At 39.1% G+C, this 14362-nt stretch overlaps 1 protein-coding gene across 1 annotated transcript in view; it reads left to right on the top strand.

The window, feature by feature from the left end:
• The window catches only part of CDYL2 (chromodomain Y like 2), a 94832-nt gene extending 83091 nt beyond the window's left edge, over nucleotides 1–11741 (top strand). Inside the window, exon 7 of the mRNA XM_040329185.1 lies at nucleotides 1927–11741. Within this exon, the coding sequence (XP_040185119.1) occupies nucleotides 1927–2085 (159 nt within the window). The 3' untranslated portion in view covers nucleotides 2086–11741. The remainder of the gene's footprint in view (nucleotides 1–1926) is intronic.
• Nucleotides 11742–14362: the final 2621 nt, after the last annotated feature.

Raw genomic sequence — 14362 nt, 5'->3', positions numbered from 1 at the left:
CGCTAAATACACAATTAAATTACAGGTATATCCCGCTTTACTTACCCTCACTTTACGTACACTCGCGAGTACAGACACATTTACATCTATGGAAAGTATTGGTTAGCTTGACATGGCACTGCTCCCGGTTTATAATATTGGCGTCTATGGGAAATCTTGGTCAGTTTGACATGGCACTGCTCCCATTTTATAACATTGGCGTCTATGGGAAATTTTGGTCAGCTTGACATGGCACTGCTCCTGAACCATAAGTGACAGAAGTCGGCCACCTTGTTTTGGTAATCAGTTATGCCTGTACATGATTATTGCAATGCAGTACAGGCATTGAGAAGTGAAAAAAAGTGTTGCTTCAATTTAAGTACATTTTTGTTTTACATACATGCTCTGGTCCCATTGTGTACTTTAAAAGTGGGGTATTCCTGTACATACAGTATCTCACAAGTGAGTACACCCCTCACAGTTTTGTAAATATTTTATTTTATCTTTTCATGGGACAACACTGAAGAAATGACACTTTGCTACAATGTAATGTAGTGAGTGTACAGCTTGTATAACAGTGTAAATTTGCTGTCCCCTCAAAATAACTCAACACAGCCATTAATGTCTAAACTGCTGGCAACAAGTGAGTACACCCCTAAGTGAAAGTGTCAAAATTGGGCCCAAAGTGTCAATATTTTGTGTGGCCACCATTTTTTTCCAGAACTGCCTTAACCCTCTTGGGCATGGAGTTCACCAGAGCTTCACAGGTTGCCGCTGGAGTCCTCTTCCACTCCTCCATGATGACATCACAGAGCTGGTGGATGTTGGAGCCCTTGCGCTCCTCCACCTTCCGTTTTGAGGAGTCCCCACAGATGCTCAATCGGGTTTAGGTCTGGAGACATGCTTGGCCAGTGCATCATCTTTACCCTCAGCTTCTTTAGCAAGGCAGTGGTCATCTTGGAGGTGTGTTTGGGTTTATCATGTTGGATTACTGCCCTGCGGCCCAGTCTCCGAAGGGAGGGGATCATGCTCTGCTTCAGTATGTCACAGTACATGTTGGCATTCATGGTTCCCTCAATGAACTGTAGCCTCCCAGTGGCGGTAGCACTCATGAAGCCCCAGACCGTGACACTCCCACCACCATGCTTGACTGTAGGCAAGACACACTTGTCTTTGTACTCCTCACCTGGTTGCCACCACACATGCTTGACACTATCTGAACCAAATAATTTTATCTTGGTCTCATCAGACCGCAGAACATGGTTCCAGTAATCCATGTACAGTCTGCTTGTCTTCAGCAAACTGTTTGCAGGCTTTCTTGTGCATCATCTTTAGAAGAGGCTTCCTTCTGGGATGACAGTTATGCAGACCAAATTGATGCAGTGTGCGGTGTATGGTCTGAGCACTGACAGGCTGACCCCCCACCCCTTCAACCACTGAAGCAATGCTGGCAGCACTCATATGTCTGTTTCCCTAGTGAGTTGATAACTTCCTCTCTACCCCTGTTGACTCTTACCAGTTAGGATTGTTACATATACATAGTTACATATACATAGTAGGTGAGGTTGAAAAAAGACACAAGTCCATCAAGTCCAAGCGATGTGTGCGATTATATGTCAGTATTACATTGTATATCACTGTATGTTGTGGTCATTCAGGTGCTTATCTAATAGTTTTTTTTAAAACTATTGATGCTCCCTGCTCATACCAGCGCCTGTGGAAGGGAATTCCACACCCTTGCCACTCTTACAGTAAAGAACACCTTCGCCATGTTATGGAGAGGGAATGGTATTCTGTAGACCTTTCTACTGGAAGGGTCACCAGGTGAAAATAAAGGGGGAAAGAATACTAACTCATCTAAGGACCGATGAGCTAAAAAAAAAAAAAAGGTTTTGTCCTTTTGTATTAGAAATACTTTAAGTTACATGTGCTGATATCTCTCTCCAGGTTTTAGAGGAATCCAAATGTCTTGTGAGAAGCTTTCTGAAATCAGTGCTGGAGGACGTGAACGAAAGGGAATGTCAGATGCTGAAACAGCTGTGGAGCTCTCCCAAAGGCCTGGACTCCTTATTCAGCTACTTACAGGACAAAATCTATGAAGTCTGATTACTTCTCATCAGACCATTACGAAGTCTTTTCTCTCCACTACTTCCGTCTTCACATCTGCGGTAACCTTGAAAGACGTCTGGGACATGCTAGCCGTGCCCAGAATTATGCAATGAGGTATTCCAAGGAGTCTGTCCCACTGCTTCCAGCCTAATTTTGTTCTTTAATTATTATTTTTTGATATTTAACATAAATTGGTATATAGACTTTATATACCGAATACCGAGACTTCCACCTCTCTATGCACAGGGAGTAACATTCCATAAGCCACAGAACACATTTCACCCAGAATATTATCATGTGACCTGTATTCTGCCATTTCACTTAACTATGTGATCGTCGTGATCATGACGAAGTCTGCAAATTTTTAGTTGTATAATGTGACAATTGCACTTTGTATGTATTTTGTATTTTATTTAAACTTAAGTATTGATAATTTATGTATATAATTGGGTTTTGATGTTTTTATGTTTTTTTTTTTTTTCCTTTACTTTCCTTTCCTTTTCTATGTTGTGCAACCAAAAAATTGTGACTTTAAAGTAACCTTTACACAGACTATTCAATGGGTTGAGGTTGATGGGGGTCAGCCTTTTCGCAATATTACAATTTTAGCCCCAGATGACAATGAATAGCTGTAAATGTTGTTGTTTTTTTTGTTTGTTTTTTAACCTCATCTTTTTTGCATGCTTATTGCTGCCTGCAAAAAATGCAATGCCATTTTGAATCTGCTGACATAAGACAGATGTGAGAAGCACGGCAATCACCAGAAGAACATGAGAATATCACTGGACCTTTACACAAAGAATGTGGCTATGTAATTATGCACATAGGTTACCCCACCACCTTCCATTCAGAGCAAAATTAAATGATGTGGTGGTGTTTTTTTGTTAATGCCTTGTTACATATACTTAAAGTGAACCTATGACCAGGTATGGGCATTCAAGTATTTTTGCAATTTTAACACAAAGTATTGCCACTTTAAAACAAGCCCTTTACTGACCTCCTTTATTTGAAGGGACATTAGAGCTATTTATCCTCCAATATTACAACAGAAACATGAACATTTTCCATGCTCCTTAAATTGCATCTAAAAGCTCCTTATGAGAGTCTAAACAAATCCCAAATGTAGTTCATATGTAATGCGCTCGCCTCAGTAGTAAACAAAAACTTTGCATTTCCTGGTTGATTCAAGTCTTCTGTAATTTTTGTCTCGCACACACTACTTCACAAGCACTGCAGCTTATATTTGGAGGGTTAAGTAACAGAGGCAGTGCCACTAATCTGGAAAGCAGTAGGCAGGACTAGGTGTCGCCTAGTACTGATTAACAAGCTACAGGTTTGTAAATCAGCAATGACAATGCTGAGTGCTCTGCAGCATTTTTTCTGTCCATGGTAGTGCAGGCAGGCACATCCTACATGAAAGTGGCAACTTTGCTCTGATCTCTGGAGCACAGCAGCATTGTTGTTACACCATCCTACGAAGCTGCATTGAGTGGCATTCTCTGAAAGGCCCAACATGTCTTTGTGATACTTTGCAGGGGCCAAGTATGCTGCCGATATCTGCAGTCGGGAGTCCCTGCAATTGTGTACATTTACTGACTGAAAGCCTGTACAAATCAACGACGGGCAGACTGGAGTCACAGCTGTCTGCCGCTGTAAGCATGTATCAAAATATCAAGCAATTACTAGCACTTGGGGACAGATTATAGTCCCTGTACGCAGATAGATTGCATTGCAGGATGATCATCTTCCCCCTAACCACATGTAACTGCTTGATGTGTGGTTACATGATTACAGTGGTGGGCAGCCATGGCTCCTTTTTGTAAATGCCTGTAATTGCCTAGTACAGTTTTTACTGGTTTTGGCTGTCCACAAACACTCCCGGCAGCAGATATCTACAGTATACTTGCTGTACCATGGCAAATTTGGCCATGTGAATGAGGTCAGTCAGTCCATATTTTTTCTTGGTAAGCCATAGGTTTATGTTAAGCCATCAAAAACAGCTTACTGTACTCCTTCCAACAGTGACTCTGCAGTTCAGCTCACTCTGCTTCCCCTTGCCGGCACCCACTCCAAATTTATGGTACAAATTGTAAGGCTTCTGAGTTCCCTGCTGGGAGAGGGGGCTGGGTGAGCTAAGCTGCTTAGAAAAAGAGCGGAACGACTTCACTACTTTTGTTATGATTTTTGAGAATTAATTCCTCCACAGTGCATTCAACTACTAGAGGTTATTGGCACCTTGCTGTAAAGCAAATGTATTTATTGTTAATTATATGAAAATATTTGAATGTCCATAGCCTGTGAATGTCCAAAGCTGCTGAAATTAAGTTTCTCTGATTATTTTTTCTAAAATTCACATTCATATTGTTACAGATTCATTAAATGAAGTTCAGGGCTTGACCATCTCATCACAGTCATGATATTGTTTTATATATATATTCTTTGCTGTACTTTGGAGAGCTCCGACCATGTTCTTTATGTTTGTCTTTTAAGTGTATCTCTTATTCTGTGTGGGATTTTCACATACAAAGTTGACCTAGATTTTCTATAACTGAAGATAATGTGTAATTTAAAAACCAAGAAGCATCTTTTAGACTTCCAGAATAAGTGTTCTAGATCTATGACCACCATATGACTGCTTTTTTAGTAGATTAAATACATTATCGTTTTTCTCATTTACCATATAGATTATGCTTATGCTAAGTGAAATATGTAGACTGACTCCTCCTTCAGAAAAGTATAGTTGCCTGGTGGTCATGTTGATTCAAGCTTTTCTATAATGTTAATGTCTTTGAGATAAAAACCTATCTGAGGGTCAGAAGTTCCAACCCCATGCTGACTTCAAGGAAACCTGTGCTGAGAAAAATATGGAGGCTGGCTTTGCAGACTTCTGCTGAATATGCTTGTTGCCTAGCTGTCATGTTGATCTAATGGCTTTAGTACTTCCTGTGTCACTCTCCCAGAACAAGTACGTAGATCAAGAGTTTCAAGTCAGTGAGAAAGTACCTAAGTGAGAGGAATGGGCTTAGTCTTGCCAGGCAATAACTATTTTCAGGAGAAGGTTGGTAATCAGGAGGAGGTTGGTAATATCTATATTTCTTTTGGCACTGGCTGCATGCTTTTGAGGATTAATGGTTCAGAAAGTATTGAATGCACGTGTGGCTAGACAGATGTTTTTTTCAGGAGAAGGTCAGGACTGGGAATCTGCATGTTGTCACTTAGCACAGATTTCCTTTAATCTTTAGGCCCCAATGTAATTGATGGCTTGTTTTGCCTTTGCTGTTTCCAGCAGTACTGTATGTCTTTTCTGCTACATTATTAATCTAAAGCTGGGCTAGAAGGAGAAACAATACCTATTTGGGTGAAATGTTTGCACCATGTCACTGGTTCAAGGTGTGTCAAGTACTCCACTGAGTATCTGTGATCATGGATAGCCATGTCCAAAAAGGCTACTTTCCAACTGTAAGACAGTAAGAATCATGCACTACATAAGGAAAACTAGAACACATTTCACCGGCTCTCTTAGCTGCATCATTCCACCGCAAGTACCTGGATTAGGACACATCTAGCCATTGTTTATCCCAAAGTACGTTGTAGCGGGGTTCCAAGGCGATGCTTAGCGCTTATGACTTTTTGGGTGATACAAAAAGGAAGAAGCATTACACCACAACTGTCTCAAAGTTTCACGATAACAAACACGTGACCTAATTTATCCAATTAAAAAATTGGTAGGAGTAATTGTTTAAATCTGTTGCCCCTGAGGCAATACAGACTATTCTTTCAGTTTGAAAAAAAAGAGTGATTGGTGTGCCTTTGCTAGTTGGGTGACTCATGTGGCTTTTTCTAGCAGGGAGGAGAAGGTTGCAGGTTATAAACTCTCACAAAGTCCAGATAGCACAGGATAATGTCACTGCAGTATGGAAAACTTGAATGAAAAAAAAAATTGTTGTTACAAGCAATCAAAGTTTAAAAATTGTTCTGGTGATATAATTTCGTAGTACTGTATTTTTATAGTGTGTTGCTTAAGAAAATATGCATATGCTATGTACAGAACTGTATATCTGCCTTTAATATCCAGCTCAATCAAAACAAGCCAACTCCTGGTGATTTTTCATGGATTCTACTCAACAAAATGGCATGAATTTGGTTGCTATCAATTACTGCAATTTGGATATTGCCATTGATTATTGTTCCTATTGAATTACTTTATTATGCTTCTGCACCTAGCATATATGTTTTATACGCTTTGATATTAATTACAATCTGTTGTTTAAGAATTTCATTTCACAAATGTAAAGGCTTATAAAATAAGTAAAAAGGCAACATAAAGTTTGCAATAAATCATAACCACCCATCATATTTCAGTAAGCTGACTTTAGGAAACAGAAATGAATACATGTGGTTTTAGTAGGGTGGGGAGGAGACAAAACTTCTGACTGCGTTTTTATAGCTGAACATTCACTCCTGTTCTGGTGAAAGCCAATCTCTTTATTTCCTGTATAGGTATCATAGTAACAGGAAGTTGAGGAAATCTCCCACCCAAAACTAAAAACAGAAAAATGGGACATTGGCTAGAGTTAAGCCCGGTACACGTCCCGAAAGTGGGCCTGTTCCACCACCATCTGTTCAACTGAAGTCGGTCTAATGATCGAGTTTAATTAAATTTTTACTATTTTTAGGGTATAGTCAAAGACTTCAGAACACCAGTATGTCAATGAATTTCATTGTACATTCGGTGGAACAATAAAAAAAACACTCAAATGAGGTTAACCTATGAAGAGTTCAAGAAGATTTTCTTATGTTTTTCTTTAGTTTATAATGTTTTTCTATAGTTACTATGAGAAGCTCTTCCATGTCTGCAAAATATTCTCTTCAGTTATTATTTCAGCTCTTCGCAACCTTTTTTTTAACATGGAGGAACCCTAAAATAACTTCCAGGTCCACAGGAAACCCCTGTTTAGTATAGCTAGTATAAATTTAAAGTGTGGAGGTGTATTTGACACCCAGAGCTGTTCTATGCAAGGAGATTTTTTTTTTGTAATAATAATGGATGCAACTAATAATAAATAATTGCCAGAATATAATTTCAGACAGTGAAATATGCAGTGTTGCCTCACTGTTTAGTTTAGTGGAGAAATATCCGCACACTATGATGGTCAATGTAAAGTGCCTCTTTACATTTGTGATCAGTGGGAGACGGACCTCTTTACATTGGTGGTCATTTGGGAGTCGGTGAGAGAAGGGCCTCATTACACTGGTGTTCAGCTGAAAGAATGCATCCCCCATTAAAAGTTTGAAAGTTCATTGATGTACATGCTTACTTATCTGAGAGTCAAAAATTGTTTAAAAAACACCTTTTAGATCAGGTCCTTAGTTAAAAAAAAGGCTGCATTATTTAGTCCTTGGTCACTTTTGAACCTACATTTTTTTGTTTTTGTTTTGTAATTTTGACATTGATTATTAACTGAGACGCATTCAATTACAGCCTCTCCCCTATTAGAAAGAGTCTGAAAAGTTAGTGTCACTGAAAGCTTATGTTGGCTGTAATTTTTTATTTTTTTTTATAAAAGATGGTATATATTGTGTAATACACACATGTCTCTGAAACGACCAGTATATGGTATGATAAAATTCTCTAACACAATGTGAAAAACATCCAGTTTACCTAAGATATTTGTAATTAATAAGTTATTGTTAAGTTATTTGTTAAAGCAATGATACTGATGCCGCTTGTGTTTTGTGTGACTTCTAGTGTTTCTTTGCTCAAGTTATATTTATTTAGGGTACAGTTTTCAGGGCAGAAAGTATTTTTGTTACCAGACTTTTTATGTGCAATGTGGCACAGACCGAGAACAAGTATTATTTCTTGTATTTGGAGAATTAGTATTTCATCATGTGTCACTAATACCCATCAGTTGAAGAGCTATGTCACTGCCCATCATTGTTAGTTAGACACCTGCCTTCCAGGACCAATTTTAATCACAGAAGGCAGCTAAATAATTTGCATTGTTAACCTCATTCATTTCTAGGGATAATTTTTTTGAATTATCTTCTTTGGCAGCACCTTTCCTAACATCAAGGTTAGACAAGGGCTGAGAGTTCACAGCAGACCATGTCTTTTCTATGGAACTCATGGAGCAGGTGGAACTGCAAACCACTGACTAGGCGAATGCTGTGACTAAGATTATATTTATTTTCTGCAGAACATCTTTAAGACCTGCTAAACGTTAAAGCTTTTGAAGTTTTGTTAACTAGCTGCAAAAACAAAGTGCTATGGTTTGATGGAGTGATGGATAACTGAAGCACAGCCTGGTGCATGGTCATTGGTTAGTAGTACAATTTCCTAAGCACATTTAAAATAGAATAAAACCGCCATACTACAATAAACTTTTGAGGCCCTCAGGAGCTTATTTGCCATAATGTGCAAGCGTACACAATATATTTATACATTATGGCTCTCTTACGTTTTATTGCAACACCTTTACAGACTGCAATCTGAGCCCTGCACCATCGTTCCTCATATCCGAGCCTTTAGCAATGAGAACAGTGAACACAACAGTAGTGTTATTAAATCCCATGAGACTAGCAGTCAGAGGCAGCAAACAATATAGATTCACACAGTATCAAATCATTTTCTAAATGTTCACTATAACATACAAAATATTCACTTGCTGTGTTCCACTTTGTTAATGATACCATGAGATCTCTTGTTGCTAACCTCCTTTTGAGAAGTTGAGTGCTGATCTGGAACAAGTGCAGATTAGGCAAGTCAAAAGCCTTTGTCTACATACTTTTTCTCAGTCAGTCACTGAAAGTATTCAAACAAGAGGGGTGAGCATGGCAGCAGGGCAACCAGCACTTGTAGGAAAGGTCGAAAATTGTAGCCTCCATATTATTTTCAGGAAACACAGCCCACCGTCCTGCCACTGTACGCAACAAATAGACCCATATAAACACTAGATATTACCCATTTTCTTGAGACAGAAAGAACTTTTTTGTTGAATGTGTGTGTTTTTTTTTTAGGGAGGGGGGGGGGTTATTTCATTGTCAAAAACTGGCACGACCCTTTGCTTCAAAAGGGCCAGTGCCTGTGTCCATGAAGTGGCTTTGATATGATCTCCTTAGCAATGAATGTGTGTGTAAATGTAGCTTGTACAAAGCATTATAACCTATAGGATGACAAGATTCAGCTCCCCTGCTGCATCTTTAGATGCAATATGAAGAAACTATGTTCGTATATAAAGAAGTTATTGCTGTAGGATGTGACTTAAAGCATGCTGGACAGATGTATTGTTATCACTGCTCTCCAACCTTTACTAGCTTTTGTAATGGTAATTTAACATCCACTGACATTGAATAGGTTACTTATGAACTTTATTTAAGGAGTCATAATGTCTTCCAAATTCAAATTTCAATGGGAAAAATCTCAGCACGCAGTAACACAAAACTGCAGCAAAATCACTCTGATCATTCATAGGGAATTTTCTGCAGAATGGGGACCAAATGTATCTTTTTTGATCAAACTACATATGCAGAATTTGCAGAAGCCATCCATTAACCATCACTGTGTCTTCCTGTTGGTCCTTTGTGTGGATTATTATTGGTCTTTTTTCATTTTATAGCACCAACATATTCTGTAGCAGTTCACAAGTCGAGAATGCAATTTGTAGAGAAAATTTCCATAATTTTGTGTGTAAACGCTCATTATTATTAAAGGTGATGTCCAGTCACAGTTTGGTTATTGAACCTTTAACTTGTACTGGTTAGTTGTCCAAGAGTTATACTGCATAGATGTAGTACAAAGAGGGAACATTTTAAATACCAGAATAATTGTGCTGTTTATTTTGGATGGAAGGTTACAGAGGTAGCTTTTCTGTAAAATGTATCTTCAATTTGTCTACATAAGATCCAGCACTATGACGTTTTTCAAAATAATTGGGTCTCTGCTCCTTAACTTAAATTTAAAACTGTACCTTTAGTAGAAGTTGTCATTTGAGACATCCCTCTTCCACCCTGAGTGCAGCCCACATGGCCCACCACTTACCTATGTCCCCATTCCACTGATCCGCACTGTGCGTTCCTACTAAGAGCTGCACAGCCTTTTTTCTGATCTTTTGTGTCCTCTTTTTTCCTGCGTGCGGCAGCCACATTCTAAAGTTTTAGGGATAGTTGCAGTTTTAAGAATCACTCCCATGAATATAGCGTCCCTTAGAAAGGAATGGGGCAGAATGAAAAGGCTACAAGTGGGGACACTTTCGGACGAAAGGCTGTGCATCTCTTGGCAGAACCACAACGTTAAGATTGATGGAGCAAGGAGACAGAAGTGAGTATTGAACCACATGGGTTGCACTCCAGGGGGTTTGGCATGTTTTTTAAGGACAACTTGTAGCAATGGTTTTAAGAGACTGTCACTTAGGCCATAGGGCCAGTCTCTTATTAGCCTTCCCCCAACCCACTCACCTTCCCAGTGCTTTTTTGCTTCACATGTTATCACCTGTGTTGAAGCTTACATAGGTTTGATGAAGCCAATGCCGCTCGTCAGATGATAATGTTCAGGCCCTAAGACTATCAACATGGGTGCAAGCACTGCATCCTGGAAGGAGGTCATATGCTCCCCTATCACCAGAAACTTCAATTATTTGACAGAGCAAGTCAGCAGAGGAGCAGCACAGGGAAGCTGAATATAAATTGGCTATTTACTCACAGGCTTCCTCTATTGGCATCCACCCAAATTAGTCATTTTGAAAAGAGGTCTTTTTTAAAGGTCAGTCCACACACAACTTTTAGTTCAGTTATTGATAAATACTGGAAATTTAAACCACTTGACAACTTCCTATATTTCTCAGGGATCTTGTTGGTGAGATGTTTTGGCTTCAGTTCCTGGGTCTGTACACCTGCTGTGACTATTATTGGGGGGGGGGGGGGGTCCCACTGTTTTGTAATGTTTTTTTTTTTTTTTTTATGTTGGCAAATGCAGGAGGGGCTGCTCAAGCATGCAAACCCTCCCAGAAACAGAATCAGGAACTACTGCAGGGATATCTCACTACTGGAGTATCCATGACCCTATAGGAAATCAAGGGATTGGGTTTTTTTTTTTTTTTGCGGAAAACCCCTTTAAGAGTTAACTAAAAGTAAAAAAATATTTGACGTAAGCACATTTATTCCCACGATAGGCTGTACAACTGAGCAGTTTTTCTGAATGTCATAATTGTTAAACTTGCTCATTCAATTGGTAATTGAATTGCTGGTCAAGGACATAAAGACATTTGAGAAGTTTTAGTTTAAACATAAAAGTCCATGTTTAGGTTTCTGCAATTAAATAACTAGTTATGTTTGTTTGCACTGTTGAAGAACTATAGTTCCTTATTTTTTGCTAGATGGTATAAGACATGCAAATGTGTGTATATATAATGTTTGTATATTATATATTTAGTATCACATGGTACATGTCCTCCTTTCTCTTCCTGTAAATAGCTCTGAATAGGTATATTGATCGTGTTTAGAAAGAGAAAAAAAAATATTTGTTAATGGTCCTGTAACTAGTAAATGGACACATTTCTGGGTGCCTTAGAAGTTGTATTTTTCATGTGCGTTTAAAATACAGTATTTATACATTGTGGGAAAATGCTGCTTTCAATTAAAAGTGAGACAAGTCATGTTTGTGTGGTCTGGTTTAATAAATGTATAATTATATATGCTGCTCTACCTTCAAAAATTTTTGGGACTTTCCTTAATTTGAAAATTAGAGTATTTTTATGAGTTTCTAAAATATGACCTGGTCCTATTTCTTTTATGTACTTGTATAAAGATGGCCATGCACTATGTAATCTGATCTTTAGATTTACCAGAACTATGGAATAGAGCACACTCCTGATATTCAATTTAATTTGTAGCCAGACAGGCCCTTGTACTACATAAAAAAAGGAAATTAGAAAAACTGCGCTTATAATAAACAAAAACAAAAATCGCAGCTGCAACAATCAAGTGAGATATTATCACAAAAATGAAATGGGTGAACAAGTATGTTGCACCTAAATCAAACAAACGGACTCAATTAATAAATATTAATTTATTTACTAAGAGTCCCAAACGTGACACAATAGTGAAAGTTTGAATGTGTCACCAACTTCCTCCACCTTGTGCGACCACCACCAAAAAATAGGATGTGCCCCTACCAAAGAGTGTTGACCACCTATTATGGGGGGTCAACATAGGCTTGTATGTCTGGAAGCACTCCGGCCGGAATTCACATACATCAGCATATCTTTGAGCGGGCATAGCGCATCTCATATGCGCTACGCCAATGTAACGTAGAGAGGCAAGTACTGTGTTCACAAAGCACTTGCTCCCATATGTACGCCTGCGTAACGTAAATGGGCCGCCGTAAGCCCGCGTAATTCAAAGTAGCAAGGCAGTGGGCGTGTTGTATTACAATGAAGCGTGACCCCATGTAAATGCATGGCCGATCGAACGGCGCATGCTCAGAATCACGTTGCAAATACTCCCTAAGATACGTCGGCTCAATCCTTTCGACGTGAACGTAACCTACGCCCAGCCCCATTCACGTACGACTTACGCAAACGACGTAAAATATGACGCTGTTCCGACGTTTCCGACGTCCATACCTTAACATGACTTACCCCTGCTTTATGAGGGGGTAAACTTACGCCGGACGTAAGCCTTACGTAAACGGCGTAAGTAAATCCGACGGGCGCAAGTACATTCGTGAATCGGCCTATCTAGGTCATTTGCATATTCGACGTCTAAATCTACCGAAGCGCCCCTTGCGGCCAGCGTAAATATGCACCCAAGATACGACGGCGTAAGGAGACTTGCGTCGGTCGTATCTTGCAAAATTCAGGCGTATCTCAGTTCCTGAATAAGCGCATAGATACGACGGCGCACGTTTGGACTTACGACAGCGTATCTGGAGATACGCTGTCGTAAGTCCTTTCTGAATCCGGGCCTCCACGTCTGTAAAGAGGTCCACTCAACAGAAAATTCAAGCCACCATTGGGGAAAACATCAGGTTTCTTTTACCCCAACTGTGACACCAGGTCATATACCCCAAATGAGAGACAAACGCCACAATAGTGTAAAACCTTTTTTACTAGGATTTAATTAAGGTAATTCACTTACATGAAAAAACAATTAAAACAGCATGTACTGGACACAGTGGTTTTAGAGGTAGATTCTCCAAATGCAATGAAAGGAAATTATGCTATAATTTTTACGGTTTAGATACGCTCTTAAGCTAAATTATTCCAGGCAGAGGGCTACATATACAACTTTGATTATTGATCATGGTATTATTTTATGAAATAAATCTGAAAGTTCCTTTTAAGAAATTTAAAACGCTAGACACAGCTAGATGTTCTTCGCAGGTAAAATCCGCAGAGCATCTATCAATTTTTTGGACCTGCCCATACAGAAAGAGAAGGATGGTAAAATCTTTACAGCAATATAGAGTATAGAAACAAATGGTTTAGTCAATTGTGAGTCAGAATCCAAATTCCCTGAAGAGAGAAATAACCACAGGAGGCAAAAAAATATATATTTCTTTTCTATCATGAAAGAATTTGAAAAGTAAAGTCAAAAATCTGATAGATAAGTCCTCTGAAGGGGTCCATCAAACATGTTTGCAGGTTTCCTATAGAAAAAAATAAATAAGAACAGAAGTAAAGCTACAGTTGTGCTCATAAGTTTACATACCCTGGCAGAATTAGATTTCTTGGCCATTTATCAGAGAATATGAATGATAACACAAAAAAAAATTCACTCATGGTTAGTTTAATCATAATGACAACAGAAACTAGCCAAATGACCCTGATCAAAAGTTTACATACCCCAGTTCTTAATGCCATGTATTGCCCCCTTTAACATCAATGACAGCTTGAAGTCTTTTGTGATATTTGTGGATGAGGCTCTTTATCTTCTCAGATGGTAAAGCTGCCCATTCCTCTTGGGCTGTCTTGCATGAACTGCACATTTGAGATCTCCCCAGAGTGGCTCAATGATATTGAGGTCAGGAGACTGAGATGGCTACTCCAGAACATTCACTTTATTCAGCTGTAGCCAATGACAGGTCGACTCGGCCTTGTGTTTTGGATCATTGTCATGTTGAAATGTCCAAGTACGTCCCATGCGCAGCTTCCTTGCTGATGAATGCAAATGTTCCTCCAGTATTTTTTTATAACGTACTGCATTCATCTTGCCATCAGTTTTGACCAAATTTCCTGTGCCTTTGTAGCTCACACATCCCCAAAACATCAGCGAT

The sequence above is a fragment of the Rana temporaria genome, chromosome 11 (assembly GCF_905171775.1).
Source record: "Rana temporaria chromosome 11, aRanTem1.1, whole genome shotgun sequence".
Lineage (NCBI taxonomy): Eukaryota > Metazoa > Chordata > Amphibia > Anura > Ranidae > Rana > Rana temporaria.
Note: the sequence above shows the minus strand (reverse complement) of the source record. Positions and strands in the feature narration are given on the sequence as shown.